This window comes from Macaca mulatta, chromosome 1, assembly GCF_049350105.2.
Source record: "Macaca mulatta isolate MMU2019108-1 chromosome 1, T2T-MMU8v2.0, whole genome shotgun sequence".
NCBI lineage: Eukaryota > Metazoa > Chordata > Mammalia > Primates > Cercopithecidae > Macaca > Macaca mulatta.
The window spans coordinates 26,639,770-26,664,887 of record NC_133406.1 but is presented as its reverse complement, the minus strand read 5'-3'; the positions used below and the strand labels follow the sequence as shown (position 1 = coordinate 26,664,887).

Here is a 25,118-nt window from a genome sequence, read left to right as displayed (position 1 = left end):
CTGCTTACTACAAGTCAGTTATGGAATCATAATTTACAGTAAAAATGGGCACGTCCCAAGGCTCAATTTTTCTTTTTCTTTTGTCATTTACAGTAGAATAAATATTTTGTTGCTATTGCTACACTTTAATTTACATTCTAACCTATTAAATGCAGAAAGCTAGTGTAAAGCATATAGATTAAGTGTAGGTCCCATACGTATGACAGTTTGTTCAAGACTAGTAGGTTTTTGTTTTTGTATCTTTTTTTAACTTATTAAATGGCTAGTGGGAAAGATTTGTGCTTGTGATCAGCTCTTAACTTCAATTTTTACATCAAAACGTCCCTGAAAACGGTCTTTCTCACTGTACCCAATGTTCTCACCGTACGCCTTACACTCTATGCGAATTTCAGTGTCCATGGTAAGATTGGTGAACTGTACGGCCAGCAGGGGCTGCAGGTATTTGGGCTGCAGGAGTTTGCCATAGTAGGGATAATACTGCAGAGGAAAACCAGGGCTGTTGCCCAGTCCAAAATATTCCACATTTCCAATTTTTTCTTTATCTTCATCTCTCTGAAATCCAGAATGAAATGCAATTTTAATGGCTCACATCATGCATCACTATGTGTACTCAAAAACAAGAACTCAATCTACACAGTAGTTTGCAAACTACTGAGAGAGGAAAGAACATCTACTCAGTCTATTCCACTGCAGCCTTGAGAAATGGTCATAAGAAGAGACTATTCTCAATGTGCAAATGGATGGGGAAGCTGAGTCAAAGGCCAAATAAGCATTTCTTGAAGCCAACACAGCCTCCTAGAAACAAGGCCAACATTGAAAGTCAGAAACACCTTGCTGTTGGCCCAGCAGATGATATTTCCAGTGATATTACCTACAAAGTTTACTACTTGCCTCTCATTTTCTTGTTGAGAAATCAATCTCCATTACCTTTCTTAGTGCTAGCACTGTCTGGGGACTCCCTTTCTTTGTTCTGCCTTTCTCTCTAAACTGTCCATTAGTTTTTGGATCTAAAGGAAATATACACTAATTGTTACCTTAGTCTTTCAATTTTTTTGTTTTTTTTTTTGAGACGAAGTCTCGCTCTGTCCCCAGACTGGAGTGCAATGACGTGATCTCTGCTCACTGCAACCTCCGCTTCCCAGGTTCAAGCAATTCTCCTGCCTCAGGCTCCCGGGTAGCTGGGACTACAGGTGCACGCCACCACGCCCAGCTAATTTTTGTATGTTTAGTAGAGACAGGGTTTCACAATGTTGGCCAGGCTGGTCTTAAACTCCTGACCTCATTATCTGCCCATCTCGGCCTCCCAAAGAGCTGGGATTACAGGTGTGAGCCACTGCACCCAGTGATATTTCAATATTTTAAAAAGAAAAGCCCAAATCACAAATTTTTATGTGACATTAATTTTTTTTAATGTTGGCCCCAAATTTTTAATACATGCTGTGGGCCAGAAAGAAGTACTTTTGTGGGCTGATTCACCTCTCAGTTCTGTAAGCAAATATCCCAATGTATTAAATTCAGATATTTGAGTTTCTTGTGCCAATGGAGAAACTGACGTCAGTCTTATTCTGATTACATCTTTCTGTTCTTTTAAAAAGTTTTACCGAATATAGCTACAATTCATCTCACTGAAGCTTATACCTGAAAGCAATGTTTCTTATTTCTTCTATTAAAATTTTACCTGTCACTTAAACAGTCTCCTTCATTCTCCCCTCTTCCCCTGCCTGCCCTTCCACTACCCCAGTAACCCTAAATTTGTCTTTACCTTGCCAGTGCACTGAACAGGAAGGACATTTGCGTTATACTTCATTCCTGGGTAAGTCTCCAAGGACTCATTCTTGGGAGGCTAAAAATAAAACCCATTATGATCAGTAGATAGTAAATGATTTCTTAAGTTTCTGAAAAATAAAACTACTCTGTAGTCCAAACAAGTACACACTGGTCACAGTAAGTCCACCAAAATAAAAGACATCAGGACAGCAGAATGAATGACTCCCCTAACCAATTTAAGGTCATGTTTGTAATTTTGTTGAAATGAAAATAAGTGCCCAAGTTTTATAATGACTACAATGAAGCTGTGATGCAACCCAGTACTAAATGGAACTTTTAATAGTAGCCCATTATAAGCTTTGCTTAAAGACACTGAAAACTAAAAGTCAACCCAAAATATAATGCTCATTATTTGCTAAGATTACATTACATGAGAAAGATGATTGACACTTCTGTTTTTATAAAGTGTGGGCTTTCCTCCTGAGTCATGAATAAATAATGTCATTCTTTTCCCTCAAGCATGCCTTCAAGTAGGCTTTCCTTTTTTGTTATTTTAATCTCCAGTCAGGGAGACTGCCATTTATGGAGTGTTTCTTTGCAATTTTCTTAGGAAAGTCCAATATGTAAAAAAGGCAGAGGTGTCACTGCCCTAAGAGGAAGCGTTGTCTTGAAGGGGTGAATTCCCTGAAGGGACCCAGACGATAGTCTGAAAATTACTGCTGTCATGAAATATCCAGAGCCTCCTCTTGTACACCCATGGCTCGAATCTATCTCAGAAGTGATGAACATACATTGCTGGAACACAGTCACTTGCTTACTCAGATCAGCACAACAAATGGGTCTTGATGTGAGATGTAACACATACATAGTCTAATCAAAGTCAGATAAAATACTAGCTCCACATCAGGAAGGAACTACTATTTTGGTACTACTCTGTTTTGGATGCACGAAAATGATTGTCTAGATTTGACTCTTTTGGACGTTTCTGCCAGCAATGCATTTCTTATTTTTAATGTAGAGAAAATGCTTACTGATAAAAGAAGTTGCCAGAATCTATCCTCAAAAGGTGAGGATAATGAGATGGTGGGATACTCTGATCTCTGACAAAAATAATTTCAAAATAGTTGGATATTTGGGTGGAGGTGATGAATTAGGCAGTGGCAATGGATAACCAAGTAGAGACCAAAGAAAAAAGAAAAAAAGGACTGAAAAGAAAGAGTAGCTCAATTTATCACTGAACCGAGCAACTCTAAAGACGTGGGAATAAATCAATCACAATAGACTAGACTGCCTCTGTGGGGTCCAAATGTCACTCAATGTCTACGATGAGGAATGTCAAAAGCAAGGTACTCAGAAAGCACGGGACGAGTCTTCTCTTGGCCATGCCACAACAATTACTTTTGCTGCTAAATAGCTCACTGATCTCAGTGAAGTATTCTCTAGCAATCTGAATATCAAATACATTTTGCCACAATGGTTCTCACCATTTTTCTTCCATTACATCCTGTCTACGTAGAAAGAAGCTTAAAATCCTGTTGAGAGGAACACTGAAATGACCAGTTTTATAAAAACAGACAACACCGATACATTTTCCAATCTTATGGAGAATATAATCTCACCAAATGGTGAGCAACGGAAACTTGCCATTTTTCAGTGATCCAGAGTAATGTTTATCCATTGTAAGTTGCAATAATACAAAAAGCCAACGGCATGGCTAGCCAAGTTCAGCCTAGATGATGTTAAACTTCTACTTTCGCAATAAAATTCAGAAAAAAAAAATTTTTTCAGATTATCAATTTTTTTGAAATGTTCTTGTGGCTTCAAGAGGACCAAAACCAGACTGTACATGCAGGTGGTTTAAAAAAAAATTTTTTTAAATCCATTCTTTATGGAGTAGAAAAATTAAAAAAACTTTTTCTTTTTTCCTCTAACCACTAGACCACCAGGGAAAAAAATATCTTTTTCTATTTTTACTTTTAAAGAGTTTACGTTATAGAAACTGTTATCTGGATACTGAGCTGGAGTATTAAGAACAGGGCCAAAGACTCACTTCAGAATTCAGCTTTGTGTCTCAGAATTCCTTTAACTTTAGAAAATGAGATTAATGCCCTAACTACAAGAATTGCAGGGTAGATACAGAAGGTTTTGGTGTTACTCTACTGGCTGGGTTTCGAAATCAGCACTGAGTATACTTTAAAACTATCTTACATTGTCTTCTCAGATCAATCAAATACTTATTGTGAATGACTCATCTAAATTCTATCATTTAAAATATTACTTGCCTTAGGTTTGAAGCCTAGAACTCGGTTGAGCTTTATAATAATGCATGGTTTGCCCTCTTTGTAGCCATAAGTTTCGTCATTTAATCCAGAGCAATTTCCCAGCCACTCAAGCTTGAATCTGCAGACCTTTCGCTCTCCTCGTTCATGATTAAATTCTCCTCGTTCTTTGGGCTCACTAGGCACGTCTAAAAATAAAAACACAACTTTTATATTGTACCAGCAATTCCCTTAGCAGTTCTGAGAAAGAAAAAGGAACTTTCTTCCTTGTCATAGTTACCTATTCTGAGAGTATGCTATTCTGCATTTAATGCGTGATCTGAATGAAGCAAGATCTCCAGGAAAACCATCTCTCATCTCTTCACTCACATTAAAAGATACTTTACCAAAAGGAATAGCTGGTATATGGCCCCACACCAAAGCTTCATAGTACTTGATCAGCACATGATATTCAGTCTCTGGCAATATTTCCCTTCTTTTAAATAATTGATTACTCAGCTATTTAGAAGACTGAAAGGAGACGGATCACACTGCATGAGTAGCATCCTTCACACTGTCAACACTGGCTTAGTTCAGTAACAGGGATATTATAATGAGAATACAAAAGGACTGTCAATAATTTTTAGAACTAGGTTTTTTTTGGTCAGAATTTTTAAGAAGGAATAGAAAAGAACTGGTATTTTCCTTTTCAACCACCACTTCAGGTTTTTTTTGAGACAGGGTCTCACCCCATGGTCTAGGTTGGAGTGCGGCAGCACGATCATGGCCCACTGCATCCTCAACCTCCTGGGCTCTAAAGATACTCCCACCTCAGCATCCTGAGTAGCTGGGCATGCGCCACCCTGTGGCTAGTTTTTTAAATTTTGCAGAGACCGGGGTCTTGCTATATTGCCCAGGCTTTTTTGATTTGAGTTTTTGCCTTTTAAAGCTATGCATTAAGCATTTGCTGGACTGATAAATTTTATTCTGGTGTTTTTAATTCAATCCTCATATAAAAGCCAAAAAAAGACCAAGTGAATATAGAATTCAAAGTTAATGCATAGCATGCTGGAGGAAAATAATGCAAATACCATAATTTATATATAGTTTCTAAGTTCACAAATTAACTATTTTCCTTTCAAATGATGAAGAGTCTGAATTTAGACTATTTCCTATGAACTGATTCACCCTGACTATCCCTCAGGCCTTTTAATTACTGCAAAGTAAGATGAAAACCTCATTTAAATTCTAATGAGGAAAATTCACACTGAAAATGTTCTTTTGAATTACTAAATATTTTCAAAACAACTTAAAATGGCAATTCGCCCCATACTCTGACTAAGCCACAGCCTGCCTTATAAAGAACTGGAGTTGGAGGCCGGGCGTGGTGGCTCACACCTGTAATCCCAGCACTTTGGGAGGCTGAGGCGGGAGGATCACAAGGTCAGGAGATCGAGACCATCCTTGCTAACAAGGTGAAACCCCGTCTCTACTAAAAATACAAAAAATTAACTGTGGTGGTGGGTGCCTATAGTCCCAGCTACTCAGGAGGCTGAGGCAGGAGAATGGTGTGAAGCCAGGAGGCGGAGCTTGCAGTGAGCCAAGATCACGCCACTGCACTCGCCTGGGCGACAGAGCAAGACTCTGTCTCGCAAAAAAAAAAAAAGAACTGGAGTTGGCAAATGCTTGAATTGAATCAGAAGGGCTGATACTACCTAGTAAAACTCAGAGAGATTTTTATGTTTGTTTGTTTTTTTGAACTTAACTTTTTTGAGACAGGGTCTCGCACTGGTGCCCAGGCTGGAGTGTTGTGGCATGATCATGGCTTACTGCAGGCTCGACCTCCCAGGCTCAAGTGATCCTCCCACTTCAGCCTCCCAAGTAGCTGGGACCACAGGCACACACCACCACACCCAGCTAACTTGTCTTATTTTTTGTAGAGATGGGGTCTCACTGTGTTGCCCAGGTTGGTCTCAAACTCCTAGGCTCAAGCAATCCTCCCTCCTCAGCCTCCCACAGTGCAGGGATTACAGACATGAGCCACTGCACCCAACGAGAGTTCTTTTTTTTTTATGTGGAAAGAACGAGAACATGGACTGGAAAATTCATAGTCCAGGTAGTAAGAGGGAGAACATGTATTCACGTCAATGACTTAATGAAACTAACAGCCTCTCTTTACCCTTCGTAAGTCATTTCCTTATCCAAAAAGGTCAGCTGCCTAACACATATTTCATTATCTATCCCAACCACGATCAATAAAAGTATACCCTGACCATACATCCCCCTTCATGAATGCCAGTGCAGTGACAGCTAATCACACCAAAATGTCTTTCTGATGGGAGAAAGCCCTATGCACTCTTCTATAGGGAGAACTTTTGGGAGGCAGATAAGGAAATAAGTAGTTGTACTTTTCAATGGATGTAAGAGAAAGAAAACTGGAATTGCTGTCTTGGGTCTGAATAGTAAAAATAGTGCCTAGGAGTGTTTTAAAGACACCTTTCCAAAGCAGAAAATAGTCATACTTGAGGCTATACTGTTTTTCACTGTGTCTGTTTTTTAAAAAAGTGTCTAAGTATGGCCAGAGTTCAATCTTTCATTATTTCAGGATTATCTCTTGATCATTAAACAAAAAACAGAAGTGGGAAATACGAATTAAAGAGAAAGAAAACTAGCCACAAACATCTACAATGAGTCTACTTACCACCACAGTCTTCAAAAATCATGTCATCCCTCTGGGCTGAATCTTTGTACTTTTCCAGGAACCTAACTATGTTCAGCACGTATGCCTCATAGCTCTTGGGATCATTAGGACGAAAAGAAATTTCAGTCTTCTGGATCTGAGGAATCTGTGTTAATCCTAGACCAGGCAGAGAGAAAATCATTAGTAGGAAGGCAGCAACCAAGATAATTCAAAAGTAGACTTTCCACATACAAAACATACTTTGCTAACTCCACCTGCCTAAAAAGAAAGGGTCTTGCCTCCCTTGTGAAATCACTCCTCTGGCATTTACATTAGGTAACCCCAAGTACCAATGACAACGATGCTTTAATAGCACAGATCAGTTAATTTCCCTAGCAACACTTCAATGATCACCTCCATTTTATGAATGAAAACACTGCTTGCACTGAAAGGGTAAGTACTTGGCCCAAGGTTGCACCGAAAGTGGCAGAACCAGAATTCCAACCCAGGTGTGCTGTACTCCAAAGCCCATTATGTTTCTAGTACCCCAACATGCACAGTTGTTTAAAATACCCTGGAAGGTAGCATTGTGTGCAGGTGGCTTTACCCTCCCTACTTGCATGTAAGCATTGGGTACAGAGGACTTCTTTTATAATCCTTATTGTCAGTAAATGTATAATCATTCCAAATTCTCGTCAGTAAATGTATAATCATTCAAAATTCTCTAGACTCAAGCCTACCTAACAGAGATATTTTCTTTGGATCTTTTAATCTAAATGGGAAGAATTTGGGACATACGTACAGTAACCACAAATGCTTTCCAATCCAAAAGTCTGAGCATATCAGTGCTAGTCAGATAAAATTTGAAGTCCAGGTGCCTTGGGTTTGCACTCTCTAAAAGTCTGTTACATTCTTTAATATCCAAAAGCCTCTGCCTTCATGAGACTTCTTAGATGGGTATGTGAACCACACTACACAGCACTACTCGGGAGCAATGCTTGGAAAAGTCCATCACAACTGCATTTTATTGTAGGACTGCCAAATAAAAGATGCCTGGTTACATTTGAATTTTAGATAAGCAAAGAACGTTTTTTGTAAATATAAGTATGTCCCAAATGCTACGTGGGACACTCTTATATTAAAATACTATTGTTTATCTGAGGTCAGACATGGTGGCTCACACCTACAATCCCAGCACTTTGGGAGGCCATGATGGGTGGATCACCTGAGGTCCAGAGTTTGAGACCAGCCTGGCCAACATCGTGAAACCCCGTCTCTATTAAAAATACAAAAATTAGCCAGATGTGGTGACACACACCTGTAATTCCAGCTACTCAGGAGACTGAGGCAGGGGAATCGCTTGAACCCAGGAAGTGGAGGCTGCAGTGAGCCAAGATCGTGCCACCGCACTCCAGCCTGGGTGACAGAGCGAGACTCTATCTCAAAAAAACAAAAGAAAAAACAAAAACATACACACACACACACACACACACATATATATATCTATAGAGATACATATAGATATATATGGAGAGAGATATAGACACATAGTTTATCTGAAATTCAAACTTGAGTGGTCACCCTCTATTTTTATTTATTAAATCTGGCAACCTGATTCTAATCCTCACTCCCAGATCTCCCCTCTCTGTGTGGGGCCCATAAGGGGGCACATCATCACAATCCTTGATAAGTGACTGCCCTGGCTTCCCACCCCCACTTCCCAGCAGGTCAGGAAAGCGCCTATGTCACTATCATTTAGGGGCTTGTCAAACATGCAGTCTCACAGACTCCCCTCCAGGCCTACAAAATCCTGATCTCTAAGAAAGAGATCTGAGAATCTGTTTAATAAGTACAAAAAGATCTTTAATCACCCTTGGCTTAGAACTGCTTCTCTAGGGAATTAGAATCTGAGAGTGGCAACAGTGACTCAGATATGAAGACGACGACGTTAACTAATGTGGAAGTGATAACTAGAGTGCAGCACCATTTGTAGGGCTTGAGAAGCAGGCATCCGTAAGGCTAGACTAAATGCTGTTATTGTTTCTAGTGACTGAAGATGCTTTAAAAGTGGTTACATAATGAGATGGGCTCAGGGGGTTGTAGAGATATGCTTTTTCACACATGTAGTTCCCTAGAGGAATGGAAGGGATAGAGAGGAAGACAAGTATCCCTGGAGCAAGGCACAGGGGTGCGCAGGGCAAAGGACTTTAGGACATTAACAGTCATCTTCAGGCCAGGTGCAGTGGCTCATGCCTGCAATCACAGCGCTTTGGGAGGCCAAAATGGAAGGATCGCTTGAGCCCAGGAGTTCTAGACCAGTCCAGGCAAGCTAGCAAGACCCTATTGCAATTTAAAAAAAAAAAAAAATCATCCTGAAAAGGATGATGTGGAACCTGAAGATTTTTGGGGGACAAAAATTTCAACAGTGATAGAAATGAATCAAAGGGGCAGTAGAATTTGCTCATAAAAATCTTCAGTTTAAAATAAACACATTACAATTTAAAATTTTGTAAAAATGCCTACAAGCTATAGATAATTTTTAGTATTTCAAAGCAATTTAAATATACCCTGAACAATCTTTTTCTATGTTAAAATTGGCATTGTGATCATTTATGGTAGAAAACAGCAGTTCTGTAAAGAGAAGAGATACCTGCAAAAATAAAGGTGAGCAGAAGCTTCCACAGATAGCCAATGCTTGAGACAGCAATGGTAAACAGAGTTCCCCAGTGAAATGGGGAAGTCGGGTAGGGAGGGTCATTCCTGGTTTGAGTTGTAAATAAGACACTTAAGGTGACTTGCCCGGACCTGGAGGAAATACACCAGCAGACTCAAAGCCAGAGGCTCAACAAAATTCAGAATGGGAGAATCCGGAGGCAGGAGGGAATGGAGCCTTGAGGGACCGTCATGCTGAGGGGCCACCGGAAGAGCCAGCACATAGGTAGCCAGAGAGAGAGGCAAATGCCTGTGCATCGCTCAAGCAGGAGGTCTGCGGGAACCTCCTCCAGGTCCTCTGTGCGATGTTTGGGGGTCAGGGACAGAAATGGACTTATGTGCACCAGGTTAAATAGTGTTTCCAGGCTTGCGAAAGACAAGACAGGAGGGTGGTGGATGGCTAGATGAGTGAAGGAGAGCAAATGTCAGAAACCAAGGAGGGATCTCATCTGACCTTCAGGAAAGGTATGGGGAAGAACCACAGCCAGGGGACCGAAGGGACATTGGTGTGATAAACAACAATTATGCAAGCTGTGGTCCATCAGCGAGGGGTGGATGCAGCAAAAGCCAAAATATAAACAAGCCTGATACTGAGATTTGGAGAGTCTCACCCAACAAGCTGAAGGGAGGAGTGACCCTAGAAGGTCATGTTGAGAGTAAACACGGTAAAACCTGGATTGCAAAGCGAGTGTCACAAACATCCTTGCTCTCCCTGGCCTGGCTTCAGTGGGCCTCCCCAGTGGTTTGCCTCTCACTTTCCGGCTGCCTGCATTCTCTCTTCCAGTGGCTGCTCAAGGTTCCATTACTTTGATATGAGTACGAGGAATGGTGGTGCCACTTCTCTCCCACACAAAAAAAGGAGAGTAAGAACAGGAGGAGGTATTATGCTGAGCGCTTTTCATTCTTTCATGATGTCAAGTCCATGGTCTCCACTATTAAAAGTGATCAGGGGACATGTGTCAGACTCAAAACATCAGCAACCCTCACTCAGTCCTCTGGGCTCTTTACTAACAAAATGATATATAGCTAGTGCACACCCCAAGAGCCTCGGGGCTACAACCAAAACTAAGTTCATGTTTACTCATAGACCTGTGACAAATCTTTCTTGTAAGTGCCTCTGTTGTTAGTCATCTAGGATATAGCTGGGAATGGTGGCTAATGCCTGTAATCCCAGAAATTTGGGAGGATGAATTGGGTGGATCACTTGAGGCCGGGAGTTCGAGACCAGCCTGGCCAACATGGTGAAACCCCATCTCTACTAAAAACACAAAATTAGCCAGGCACAGTAGCACATGCCTGTAATCCCAGCTACTTCGGAGGCTGAGGCACGAGAATCGCTTGAGCCCAGGAGGCAGAGGTTGCAGTGAGCTGAGATAGCACCACTGCACTCCAGCCTGGGCAACACACTGAGACTCTGTCTCAAAAAATAAAAAATAAAAATAAAAACAAGAAGAAAAGAAAAAGAAAAAAAAAATCTAAGATCGCATTTGTGGAAATAGTAGGTATTACTGTTACATGAAGTGGTAACACCGGCCCAGGAGAGAGTTATATACACAATTGGCCTCATGTCTCTCTAGACGGGGCAAATAAGAAATAATGAAAACCAAGTAATGGAATCACATCCCTTTCAACCTGAAAGCCCAAATTTTTCAGTAAGCATAGCTCATGATCTAAGCCTAGTCAAGTTTATAATTACTTTGTGAGGGAAACACGGATGCAGGCTGCTTGAAGAATCTTGACTTTGCTCTTACAGAAGCATCAGAAACTAGTGAAACCAAGTACGCAAGGGGTGAAAAAGACAGCTAAGCACTGGGTCTTAGAACCCTGTGACTTGCCCAGCTGGATTAGACCTTAGGCCAAAGCCTCTGCCCTGTCCTTTCCATTTTAAGTAACAGAGAACCTTGGTAGAGGGAGCCAAATGAATGACAGATAAACCCCAGAAAGCTCAGTCATGTCTTACTCTCTTTTGTGAGCTAATGTTTCCCTCTGGAGTCTGAGGGGTCTTAGACGATGGTAACTAACAAGACTTAATGACCATCCTTTTAAGACATAGAGCTTTTGATCCAAAAGTCACTTCCAGTAAAAAAGCAGATGGTCTCGGTTTAAGTCAAGCAATCAGCTCACACATACTTACTACATACATAAACAAACGTCCAGGAGGCCACACCACAGTCAAGTGGCCACTGTCTCCTTAGTAGCTCTTCTGCTCTCTTTCCTCACATTTCTGCAAGGTCTCTCTCTCACTCCATCACCCACTATCTCTGTCTCCTCTCTTCTCTTTATCCAAAGCCTGATGGCCTGAGAACTTCTCCTGGAAATCACCACAGATCAGCCCCCGGGTCTGTTCTGTTCTGGAGAGTCTTAATTAGGACAGTTTTTGATGACGTCTTCTCCAAACATTAGAAAAATGCCTCTTCTCAAGTTATTTCTCTAAAGCAACTAGATACACACAAGAGAAAGACGAAAGACCTTTGAAAGGATGTCCAAATCCTTTAAATCATTTACTTTAGAATTATCAGACTGTTAAGAAGAGATATAAAGCAATGGGATTGGATTTGGTAACTTCTTTATTACAGACTGTTCCCAACTTACAATGTTTGCCTTAGGATTTTTCGACTTCACAGTGGGTTTAACAGGGTTGGTAAATGCATTTTTGACTCACGGTATTTTCAACTTACAATGGGTTACTGGAACACAGCTCCATCCTAAATGGAAGAACATCTGTATTTTGAGGCGACACCCAAATTCTCCAACCATGACATTCTCCAAGGGTTGCACAAATCCCACCTTGCTGACTGGAGTTCTCATGAGTCATATTTTCACACTAGACCACTTCTCCCGACATGCCCCTTTCTACTGTCCACTTCTTAAAGTTGTTAGTTATGACTCTGGACAAGGATGAGCTCTGTTTGCAGTGGTAACTCCCAGAGGGCCAAAGACAGCAGAACACCCGATCGTTGGCACGCAATTTCAAGTTATATTCCAGGAAACAAATCTAACCATTTCCCTCTCCAGTCTTCTAAACTTGAATTTACATTAACCACTCCGAGCTCTAGAGACAGCTTCGTTCTGATAGGATCATTTGCCTTAAGCTATATATCATTACTTAATAAAGCCACTTGAGGCAGAAATCATAATCTGGGTATGTAAATTTTTAATATTTGGTTTTCAAGTATTTCAACTTTACATAAGATTTAGATTTTAAAAAAACTTTTGGTTTCCCACTTGCTTTTTCAAAGACACATTTACCTGTCCTTGGTCCCCATCTCTTGAGAAATAAGGAAGATCCTCTAGGTTTAGTTTTAGTAAGTGTTGATAGCACAAGGGGGAAAAGGCTTGAGGGAAAGGACTTTGTTTCTAATTAGGTTTATAAAGTAGCAAGTTCATCATTCCTCAATCTACATGCCAGTTTAGAGTTTAAAGTATTTAAACTAGAAAGTAGCCATTTCAACCTTGTAAGTTATTCAAATGCACAGCTGCTTGCACCTGTCATTTAATACATCTGATGAATCACTAGATCAAATCTCTAAATAGAAATCATTTCCCATGGAAACCTCCAGAAGGTACCCATATGGCTGAGAAGGGCACAGGAAGCAAAGAAATGCTTTTAAATGTAGCCACGCACACAAAACACACGTATCATGTGTCTCCTATACATTCCGAGTTGAAAAGTAATTTCCAATTTAAAAAAAGATAGAGTGGTATGAATTCATACATACTCATACATGTATATGTACACATATGTATGCATATGCACATACATGAGATAGAAATTTCTCTGTAGGACCTAAGATATTTCTGGATTTTGTTTTTTATTTTTGTTTTACATCTGTGGGTTAGTATCAACTTCCCTAGCAAAGCAAGGGGAGAGGCACGGGATAAAAGGCACCTTTGCGCTTTCTGGAAACCAGAACGCCTTTGACTCACCTTCTGCCTCCGGCTCTGCCTTAGACTCAGGCTCTGAGATTAGCAAGAAATAAATCTCCCTGCCTGCAGGCAGGGTCACAATCACACCCTCCTGACACTCAGAATCTGCTCCCTTTACAAAGTCTTAGAAAACTGAATCCCTGGATTGTTTCTACAGCCAAACTGGAAGTTTACTGACACTCGGGGTAAAGAAATAATTCCTCCCGTCTAAGCTAAATGCCATAAACTCTGCTTGAGGCTCTTCTCTGATCGGTCCTCTTTTTCCTGTGGCTGTATATTCACTTTCAAGAAAGCAGAGTTATTTAGTTCAGATGATCTATCTTTAAACAGGCATATCCCATAGGGGGCAAATCCTTGGTATTTTGTATAGCTCATAATTGTGCTTATTCTCAATACAATAAAGGAAAGGTGCCACCTTTATAAAAGGATAAACAAACAGATAAATCCTAGTATTTTACATTAATTATGCTCAAGGCCAAACTGAAGAACAAGTACATATAGTATATTTGACTTATCTAGATATAAGACATAACATTTGTTAAGTAATATCCTGAAATAAGACACTGCATTCCACGTGACATTTGGTAAGATCTGCTCATGCATGTACGTGGGAAAAAGCTACCGGAGGATATATCCCTGTTCCCTTCATCTCCCCAGCTTCTCACTAGTCTTGGCTGCATCCGACAGACCAGCTGGTCATCAGATAACTAGCATGAGAGCACTGACGAACAGTTAAGAGCAACCAGTCCAATAACCCCATCAGATTTTATGACAGAAGTGGACCTGTCAGGCTACTGCTCTTTCCACACCACTTTCTATGACCCTTGGGCGAACGCAGCAAAAAATCCTTAAATGAAGCTTCACAAATCCAGCTTTCCCCACACCCCCCGCCCACCAGCGCTTCCACAGATTTGTTACCTGGTCCTATTTATCAGGTCTCTGTTCTGCTTACTCATCGTACAATGGGCATACAAAGTAAAATCTGTTTTTCTGCAGCTCCAGGAACATTTTAAAGTAAATCATTAGGTTTCCTGTCTACTCAAGAGATGACTGGCTAGCTGTACCCCTGTCTTTAGAAATAAATCACTACCTGGGTAGTTGAGTTGTTGAAGCCAAACAGTTCCCCCCACAAACCCTTTACCAAGTCATAAGGCTGGGCAGTAGCTTTTGGAAATCTAATTGCCACCAACGCTAATTCATCCAGAGCCTCAAATTCTGGGACCAGGTAGACAGGATCCATTTGAGGGTGGGAAGAGAGGAGGAGAGGGAAAGTGAGAGACAGCTGGGTGTAGAGAGACACATCGTGTCAGCTGAGAGATTACAAAGCAGTGTACTCTAACCGGAAACACCTTACTGGCACTTTGCACTAACAATCCCTCCAAAGTATAAACAAGCCAAATGTTTCTCATTTCCCCTTTGAAATGTGAGTGAGAGACAGCAATACAAGTATGAGGTAGTGTGGGGGGGCAAAAATTAGGTATTCTGAGACTGACATAATGACTTCTCAGGAATTTTACTTAATCAAGCTGAGATTGAATGATAATGGCTTGAACCCTAATGGGTTTTTTGTTTCTTTCTTTATTTTTTTGAGATGGAGTATTGCTCTAGTTGCCCAGGCTGGAGTACAGTGGCACAATCTTGGCTCACTGCAACCTCCACCTTCCGGGTTCAAGTGATTCTCCTGCCTCAGCCTCCCAAGTAGCTGGGATTAGAGGCGCCTGCCATCACGCTCAGCTAAGTTTTGTATTTTAGTAGAGACGCATTTCATCATGTTGACCAGGCTGGTCTCAAAATCCCGACTGCAGGTGATCTGCCCGCCTCAGCCTCCCAAATTGCTGGGAATACAGGCAGGAGCCCCTACGCCAGGCCCCTAATAAGTTTTCAGATTAGATATTTCCTCTTCACAAATAGATGAAACTGAAACTGCTGGTGGTGCCAGTGTGGTCAGCTGGTCTGCATCCACCCCACTTCTCCTGCCCAATTCTGGTTACCAACAACTCAAGAATATAAGCCTTTGAAAATGTGTCTGCTAGCACTGAGCCATCTATACTTCAGAGCTAAACAAACAGCAACACAGAACCTGAAAAGAGAGAACAGCAGCATACACTCATACCTGCCTACCAGGAAGCAAGCCAGCTGGGAATCTCCCGGACACACCGATTGACACACAGTGACCTTCATTTCATTCCACTGTTGCTAAGTGAGCCTGGGGTGGGGGAAGGGCAGCAGCGGATGTGAAGAAGAGACTTTTCCATTATACCACTGCGCAGGCAGCAAGGCAAGCAGGGTCAAATCAGGGACAGGGCTTGGTGAGCCTGAGTGTATGGGTATATCCATGAGCATGCATGTGTGTGTGCACGTGTGCATGTCCGTGGGCATACATGTGGGTGTGCATGCCTGTGCCTGCTCGGCCCTCTCCAGCACAGCTAATTGCTGCGTCTCTCCCCAGATCCAACTGCATCAACAGATGAGAAGCAATGCTGCAGAGCGGCACTGCAGGACTGCCTAAGAGGGTCTCCCCTGGAGAAAAGCTTGGCAGGCGCTAACCCAACAAGTGTGGGTTTGTTAAAGGGAGAGATTGCACAACAAACACAATGCCATTTAAATTCACTTTAAAATTTTTAAAAACATGTTTCCCAAATGTCTCTTAAACATTTTCACGGAAAGCTAAGGTTTTATTGACTCCATGAAAATCTAAGTGTGCAAAGCATCCCTGTCATATCTGGAAGTTCAGTGTCCAAAAAGAAGAAACTGCTGCTTCTAGTAGAAAGATAGGGCTATAAAAACCCTGGACCAGGCGCGGTGGCTCACGCCTATAATTCCAGCACTTTGGGAAGCCGAGGAGGGTGGATCACCAGAGGTCAGGAGTTCCAGACCAACCTGGCCAATATGGTGAAACCCCGTCTCTACTAAATATACAAAAATTAGCCAGGCATGGTGGCACACACCTGTAGTCCCAGCTACTCAGGAGGCTGAGGCAGGAGAATCACTTGAACCCAGGTGGCGGAGGTTGCAGTGAGCCAAGATCATGCCACTGCACTCCAGCCTGGGTGACAGAACAAGACTCCCTCTTGAAAAAAAAGAAAAAAACAGAAGTTGCTATCAACAGCTACCCTACATTTACTATCATTGGTTTTGCCACCATAAAGTACTATTTGTTTTATATATGTCTATCATCTAATTTAGTTCTCACAGAAGGAGAGAACTGCCTTTTTTTTTTTTTTTTTTTTGAGATGGAGTCTTCGTTCTGTCAACCAGGCTGGACTGCTGTGGCGATCTCGGCTCACTGCAAGCTCCACCTCCCAGGTTCATGCCATTCTCCTGCCTCAGCCTTCTGAGTAGCTGGGACTACAGGCGCCTGCCACCACACCCAGCTAATTTTTTGTATTTTTTAGTAGAGATGGGGTTTCACCATTGTTAGCCAGAATGGTCTCGATCTCCTGACCTCAAGATCCACCCGCCTCGTAAGTGCTGGGATTACAGGCGTGAGTCACCGCGCCTGCCCCCCACCGCCACACTTAATAGGAGACTTAAAAAAATTTTTTGTGTGTGTGCGGACATGGGGTCTTGCTATGTTGCTCAGGCTAGTCTTGAACTCCTGCCTTCAAAGGATTCTCCTGCCTCAGTCTCCCAAAGTGCTGGGATTACAGGCATGAGCTACCACACCAGCTGCAACAAGACTTTGTAAGGAAAATCATGTGCATTAAATGGCCACCATTGTTCAGGGCCAAGAAGCTGTACACGTTCACCATTTTTTCTTATATCTCACTTCCATTCTTTAGTTTAGTCTCTCTGAGATTTCATGTTTGGCCTCTCAGTTTATCCAATATTATCACCATACGGGCCCAAATACACTCACTGCACAATTGCCACTGCTTGATATGGCCACATTCACACGTCACTGAGAAGAGATCCAATTACAAGGAATTCCAGTGTACAAAGGGCAGTCAATACCCAGTCAGGCTGGATTTGCATTCATGCCTCAAATTCAGCAGATAATATTATTAGTAAGTCCTTATATCTTTAAATCATGTGCCAACTTTCACACCCACTAGGTGTATCTAACTCAAATTGACAATTTTCCCTCTTTAACATGAAAATGGAGGCTTTAAAGATACTAATGTGAAGTCAAAAAATTGTCAGGGTATTCTCAAACACATCTGTTTAGTCTGCATATGTAAGGAGTTATTTCCTATGCAAAATACAAACTTCTAACATGTACTCTGAAAAATGCCAAGGAGGGTCCAGTTAGGATCCCTCAGGCAACATAGGGCCATAAGGGGTGGTCCAAGGGCTGCACTTTGCAGCAGCTGGCACTCTGCTGGCCTGGCCTGACTCAGGTTACTATCATTTCCATATGGATGCCATGTCCCTTGGTAAAGGCCCCGAAAAATCCCACAGGGTAAGGCAGGTGAAGAGGAGGGGCCTGGCCTAGACTCTCCTGAAAGGTGATGGGGGAAGGGATGAGGAAAAGAAGAGACAGAAATTACCAGGCCAAAGAACAAGGAAGATGGAGGACTGAGGACTTTTCCTGTGACTCAGACCACAGGACAGGAATGCATTTTTCCAAGATGAGCCACCAGCATTCCTTTGGAGAAGTCAGGGTTTGTCAGGTCAGTCCAACTGCTGCGAGCACACTAAATATAGGTACTAAGAACATGTCTTTTAGGAAGGGGATGGAAGGAAGGGGAGCAAGGCGCGGTGAGAGGGTGTTGGAAAGGACCGAGCACTTCTGCCCGTTGATTTACAGGCAAGGTCATTTCCAAGTCCTTACTTACAAGGTCGGGCACTTTGGCTATTTCTTTTCCAAAGTGAAATTTTCCTTTCTGCAAAGGGCACAAAGAGAATTTTTAGTTTTATTAAAGGCTGACTCCTCAAAGTTCACATACTCAGTGACCTTTTTTTTTTTAATCTAGGAAATTGAAGAAAATATTTAACTTTGTAGTCATATTTGGCTTTGAGTATAAGAATTATAAAATAGCAGCAGGCCAGGCGTGGTGGCTCATGCTCACACCTCCCAGCACTTTGGGAGGCCAAAGTGGGTGGATCACCTGAGGTCAGGAGTTCAAGACCAGCCTGGCCAACATGATGAAACCTTGTCTCTACTAAAAATACAAAAATTAGCCAGGCATGGTGGTACATGCCTGTAATCCCAGCTCTTTGAGACAAGAGAATCACTTGAACCTGAGAGGCGGAGACTGCAGTGAGCCGAGATTGTGCCACTGCACTCCAGCCTGGGTGACAGAGCAAAACTGTCTCAAAAAAAAAAAAAATTATAAAATCGCATCATGATGGAGGAATAACTTTTAAATGGCAAAACAAAGAACAAAAACAAAATACCTGCACCAATTAAAATTACAACTAATGGTACCACAAAAGTTCTAGTAGAAGAGGACATGAAAAGACACAATGCTTCCCTATCACCGAACCCAACGTAAAACATGTTTCAGCTTCTCTGCGTACTCCAGAATTCTTGCTTCAACCTTTCCACAGACCCACCTCTTGTGGAAAACAGCTGCTGGAAACTGGATTATTAAGCAGATTTAAGTCATGTTACTTACTTATGTGATTTTTTTTTTCCACTTCCCCAATCCCTCAGATCTAAATTTATCTGGAAATATTTTGAGTTTTTCTTACAGTGGAGAACTATTTGACTTAGGGCTACACAACAATGCTTGCCACCTCCGTATTTTGAAGATCTTCCTCTGTGAATCCTTCCCACATTCAAGTCGGTGGGCATGAAAAGTCTGTGGCAGGCAGTGGCCCTTGATCTAGGGTGCTCAGGGCCATGTAGATCATCTGAAGATTGTCACCTAAATACAGCTGTTACTAAACCTTTGCCAAGGGAAAGCAGAGAAGGGACAAGTCATTGCCACCCCTCAGCAGCAGCCCCAAGGTCATTCATAAGTGAGAACCCAGAAGTTACGCAACACTTTCTCTCTAGGTTCTCCAGACAATGATTTTTACAACAGCCAGATGGCAAATTCACGTTTGTGGCTATTCCACTGTCTTGTTCTACCAGCATCAGGCGTGATGGCAGTGGGCCTTTCACGGCGTTTCGTGACTGGTGTGGACACACATAGCTCTACACTGATGGCACTCAAGTCACAGCAGGGACTCGTGTGGCAGTTTCTATTTTCTTATAATCTTCTTGTTCACCCAAGTTTTTAAGAGCTAAAGGAGACAGTTAATTAAACTACAAAGTGGGACCAGAAAGCCGGCAAACGAGACGCTTATTAAATCAATGGGTATAAATATTGAGAAGTGAGAGTGACTTTATTCAAGGTCAAACTGCAAACTAACAGCAGGTGGGACAACAGACCCCTAAAGTCACAGCTCCTCTCCCTGTGAGGAGCTGCCCATTCCACAGCTTCTTAACATCTCTAAAAATAAGTCGACCTTTTAAAACAGGAGCCCAAGTGACTTTTTTTAAAGGAATTATCTGAGTCATAGCCCCCCTCAAGAAGTAAAAAAATGTCTGTTAGACTCGAAAAGGTCTGGAAAGGATCCCACTAACCAAACCCTAGAATATGACAAATGAGAAGACCGGGGCCGCCATCAGAACTCAATCTGTTCACAGTCACATAGCTGGTGGGTAGCAGGCTGGGCCAAGAACCAGGACTCTTCACCCTCACTCTAGAAGTGGGCAAATAAGATGTCTGCAACCCGTGGGAGCTCTGCCTGCAATGCGGGTAGGACATCTGGCTGCAGCCGAGAGAAGTTTCTCTTTTTCCTTTTCATGGTTCATTTAAAACTACATTATAGAGTAATTTTCCAAATCATTTTTTCTCAATAGAAAACGTGACACCCATGCTATCTCTGAAGGAAATGAAGCTATTCATGTTGATTTTACCTGGTGGGGCCACTCGGTCCTGATATGTGGGCTTAAGTTCACTGATGGTGAGCAGCATCACTTGGATGGTTCCGATGAAGATGCCAGCCAGGCAGCCATAAAATATTACGTAGAATAGAAGGATCTTAACTGCAAGAAGAACAGAAACAAAAAGCTGTGATGCAGTCATATGCTCAGAATGAAAGTTTAATCTTCCCACGGATGAATAAACTTCCTTCTTGGTTCCCCCACCCCGTTTGGTTTCTTCCCTGTCCAACGTCAAGAGAGTGCACCTCACTCCCACTGACACAGGGTAAAAATCGAGAGGCTGAGCAGCCCTCCACTTACAGCGTGTATGGGAGGTGGTTAAGGGTAGGAGGAATGTTCAGCTAGAACTAGGATCCTTAGATTTTTTAATTCCCTAAATTTTGAAAAAAATTTATCCATATTTTTTCTCAAGATTATAAAAAAAATCATGAAGATCACCAATAAAATCTAGAGCTATGTGTGGATGCTTATGCAATGAATTTAAAATATGACAATATACTCCCCTAGAGACCTATGTTTTCTTTGCTTGTATATCCCTTGACATTTAAATACTACAATCCAAGCTCTGCTGCTTCTCCAAATGCTCAGATGCCTGAGGGTTATTTTGCTGCGGCAGAGCAATGAATGCTGAGAAACCCAATGATGATATCCTCCTGTTTTTTTACTATCGCTCTCCCCTTTGGTTTGTATTTTCAACAAAGCACACACTGTCTTTCCCCTCGGAGGACAAGACAAGGGGGAAAAAAGAAAATTCTATAGCGAAAATGACCAGCACATTTTAATCCCATCTTCTGGAACTGGAACCAGAACAATGACTGACTTGCTGGGCTGCATTTTCTTTTTCCCATAGTTAACAAGATAACAGGATGGAGGCTGAAATAGCTGCAAAACCAAAAAAAAAGACTCAACACATAGATGGGAATGAGGGTGGCTATCAGTTACTGGTTTACAAGGATTATCTCCCTGATTAGCCGCATAGTAACAGGCTGTACTAGGCATTGCCTGGCAGCCCTGTGCCAGCCAAACAACTCAATGTGAATGCAAAACAGGGAACGAGTGAACTGTAAGGTTATCGCGTCAGAAGCATGACTGCACAAAGGAGCCTTAGGTTACTGCTGAGAAGGTCCAGATCTCATGCATTAAATGCCAGGGTACCTGGGGGAAAAGCCACTGAAAAAGAGTATTAGTATATATGTGGTAGGAGAGGGCCAGGGAGGGAGTGGGTACACAACAGCAGGAATTAGCCTTGTTGCCCTGTCCATACATTTAAAAGCCCAACTTTCCAATCAGGCACGAAAGAGTTAAGGGAAATCAAGCTACAGAGCTGTTAAAACAAGCAAAACACACAAAACCACACCAAAATGCTTAATCATTGTCCTTTTTTCCTCTATCAAAAGCAAAGAACAAGGAAAAAGGCAAAGACAGAAGCAAAGATAAGGAAGAAAGAAAAAGTTGTGTAATCCAGAACTACAGCGCCCAACTCAATCACTCCCTCCCCGCAGGACAAGGGTTAAGTGCTGCATTCTGTATCCAAGCAGCAGTAGGCAAATGGCAAACTCTGTGACGTCAAGAGATCTGGAAAATTTTTCCAGTGAATGCTCCTAAGAGGTGCAAGAGTTGGTGTAACAATCAGCAAGACAGCTGTCGTAGCCTTGATTCTAGTTTCCTCTTGTTGCCCCCCACCCCCACCTCATCTTGGTGCTCTTAGCTTACCTACATGTGCCCCTTTGAACAACTGAAACATCTCTATACTCATTGCCTGGACTCCAGATACCTAATTCTTCCAACAACATAAGAGGGTACACAATTGAGGCTACAGTTTAAAATACAAATAAGAGCAAATGAAAAAACAAGTTATTTTGCACGTACACTGATTAAGCTCAGAGACAGACAGCCTTTCCATTCTGCCCACACGATATCCTAAGAAAAGCGAGGAATTTTCCCTTTTTGCTCTGAGATGTTACTTGATAAAATCTCCCTAGTTACTGCCATGAGGTCACTGGGAGAGTGGAGCACTCAGGACTAGAAGGGCCTATGCAGTGGCTCACCCAGACACAGGCCACCAGGGGCTCCCCCCCACCAGCCAAAAAAAGGCTAGATAAGTCACACCAACTAGCTGGGGTGGCACTGTGAGGGGAGTGGGGAGGCTTCAGAGGCATCTCCCTTTCAAGCAATTTTTCTTCCTTTAAAAAAAAAGTAATACAGAGGGTTTTCTTTGGAAAAACAAGCAAACAGTGTGTACCCTTCAAAAGGTCACAGGCAGGCATCCAGGCCTAGCTGTAAATATAAAAACCTACCAATGTCTGTATTAACCTAATAAAAAGGTGGAAGGCACAAAGTGATTTGCATGCTGTGATTTCTCCAGCAGGTGACAGGCGAGTCTCCTGCGTCCATTTTGGTGAAAATCTACCTAGAAGCAAAACCGAGCCAAGGGCATCCTGCCCTCGCCCCAAGGGCATCCATGTTGGGCCCAGCGCTGAAAAGGGGGCATTTTCTCCATAGGAGATGGTAATTGCTGCCACCTTCTCTACCTAAGAGAGGCTCTGACAGTTCTTACACTGCCAGAAAGGGGCAGACATATTAGCACAAAACAAAAAGGGGATTTTTAGCACAGCACCTGTACCGTGGAACATGGAAGGGAAGAGGGGGCAAGTACAGCAGTCCTGGGGTCTCCGTTCATAAATCAGCCTACTGATAGCTGGCTGGATAGGTTACCAAGACACAAAAATTGACACACACGGTCTCTCTTTCTCTCTCTCATGGAGGTGCTGCCCATTAAATGTCGGCTTAAAGACTGAGTCAGTCCATACAGCCTTGCCCTCTAAAGCAAATATTATTCTAAGCAGCATGAAATTGGAATGAGGAACGATACATATTTTACTAAGGGGAAAAAGACAAGAAGGCAAATTTCACAATGTGCCTAGAGTCAGTGCAGCCTCTGCCCCTGTGGCGCAGCAGGGTCAGACCACCAGAGAAGGAAGCCCCAGCTAACCTTGGCAGAAGGGTGCCTATACCGCAGTGCACCTCCCAGGCCTCCCTCAAGTTACAAGGAGTTGCCAGGGAGCTGTTCATTCTACACACACCTCACAGTTCTTCAGGTTTTCCTTTCCACATGAAAACACAGGAAACTACCTTTATGCCTGAGACACCATGAATAATCTCAATGAAGCACAGTCTCCCCGAAATAAAATATAAAACAAAAGCTAAAACCCATTAAAAAACTCCATTTTCCATGGCTCAGGGATACCTATGCTTCCCCGTTAACACCTTGGAAAGAGGCTTCACCTTGACTAACCTTGAAGTGTGATGCATTATTAACCCTTTACTTTTCAATCAAGAGAGACTCACAAGCTGCATTTTTTTTTCTTTACAAAAATTCATATATTCCAGCGTCTTCCATTTCAAAATGTCAGCTAAGCACTATTTCCCTGACTCATTCTCCTGCCGATTCCCACAGATCCTCCCAACCAGGAACACCGATCGGCCTCTGTTCAGAACTCCCTGAATGACTGCAGTGGTGGTGCCAGTGGTGTTGGTGGTGCCAGTGGTGTTGGTGGTGATGGTCATGATGATGATGATGTTGGAGGAGGAGGGGGCAGTGATGCAGCAAGGGGAGTTCCCTCCCTCCTTCCCTCACGCAGTCACGACTCTTATAGATTCGCCTACAACTCTGCCCTTCAAAATGACCTTAAAAAAAAAAAAAAAAGTCACCCTTCCGGAGAGGCTGAAAACAAGGAATCTAATTTTCGATGGCAAAAAAAAAAAAAGTCTATCCAACCAAGCAACAGGCTGCACAAAATATTTTAAGATGAGCTGCTCTGCGTTTATATTCCCTTCACCATAATCAACCCAACCTACTGACTGATCCACAACTGTCTGTGAAAACAACCAGATTTTGCCAGGATTCGGGCCGAGGCTAAGAATCGGAGTCGTGAAATGGAGCTTACTGAACCATTTCTGGGTGGTGATGACTCCAGGGGAGGTCGTGAAGGGAAACCCTTAGCCATCGCTGTGAAATACCGCAGTGTGTGGATGGATTACTCTCCACCCTTCTCTTTCCTCTCTCTTTTGAGGTACGTATTTAGACTAGAAAAAAGATGCTGTAACACACAACCTCGCCCGCATTAGATCCCATTACCTCACGAGGTTCTCTCACGACCCCAGATCTCATTTTTTTTTTAAGGACTCAGGACACGGGAGAGACAGATGTAGTCTCGCAGAGCCTGACCATTCCCAGGAGGAAAGGACTCAACGGATGCACGGTAGGAAAGACTGCAAATTACCAAGCCAAGATCGCTACGATACGCATAACCTTCTGCCTGTCGTGTTCCAACCCCGACCCTGCGCCCCATTCTGAGGACTCCGCATTCCGCACAGGACTGCAAGCCCACGCCGGCTCGACCCAGCAGCGCCCACCATCCTCGCCCCCGCCGCCCCGGCCAGCGGGGCGGGTGCGGAACTGGCCGCGGAGCTTGCGCAGGGGATGCGCAGCCCGGGAAAGACTAGACGCGGCGGCCGGGAGCTGCGGACCCCTTACTTACACCAACTGCCACCGGTCCTGCCCAAAAACTCCTTCTTCTCTGAGTTCCAGATGAATTTCTTCCAACTGCCCTCCTCCTTGGCTTTCCCGCGGGCCATGGCGATGGCGGGTCAGCAGCTGCCGCCGTCCGGAGGGTGGGTGGCTGCTGCGCGCGCCCTGGCGTCCTCTGCGCCGCTCGGCTTCTCCGGCCTGGCTCTCCGCAGGCAGGACGCGCCGCTGCCGATGCGGCTCTCGGAGTGCGAGACGCGCGGCGGAGGAGCCGAGGCAGGAGCAGGAGGAGGGGGAGGCGGCGGCGGCGGGGCGGGGGCGGAGGGAGGGACGGCGCAGGCTGCGCGGCTCCGAGCCCCGCACCTA

The 25,118-nt window shown here is 43.2% G+C and overlaps 1 protein-coding gene across 1 annotated transcript; it reads right to left on the bottom strand.

Annotated features, from left to right (window-relative positions):
• Window positions 1-76: 76 nt before the first annotated feature.
• On the bottom strand, window positions 77-24,984 carry ATP1B1 (ATPase Na+/K+ transporting subunit beta 1). Its single transcript, NM_001195530.1, has 6 exons — window positions 24,766-24,984; window positions 20,198-20,326; window positions 6,727-6,882; window positions 4,050-4,234; window positions 1,763-1,843; window positions 77-552 (listed from the first exon to the last, which is right to left on the bottom strand). The coding sequence occupies exons 1-6, from the start codon at window positions 24,860-24,862 to the stop codon at window positions 289-291; spliced, it is 912 nt and encodes a 303-aa protein (NP_001182459.1). The 5' UTR covers window positions 24,863-24,984; the 3' UTR covers window positions 77-288.
• Between the last annotated feature and the right edge of the window lie 134 nt (window positions 24,985-25,118).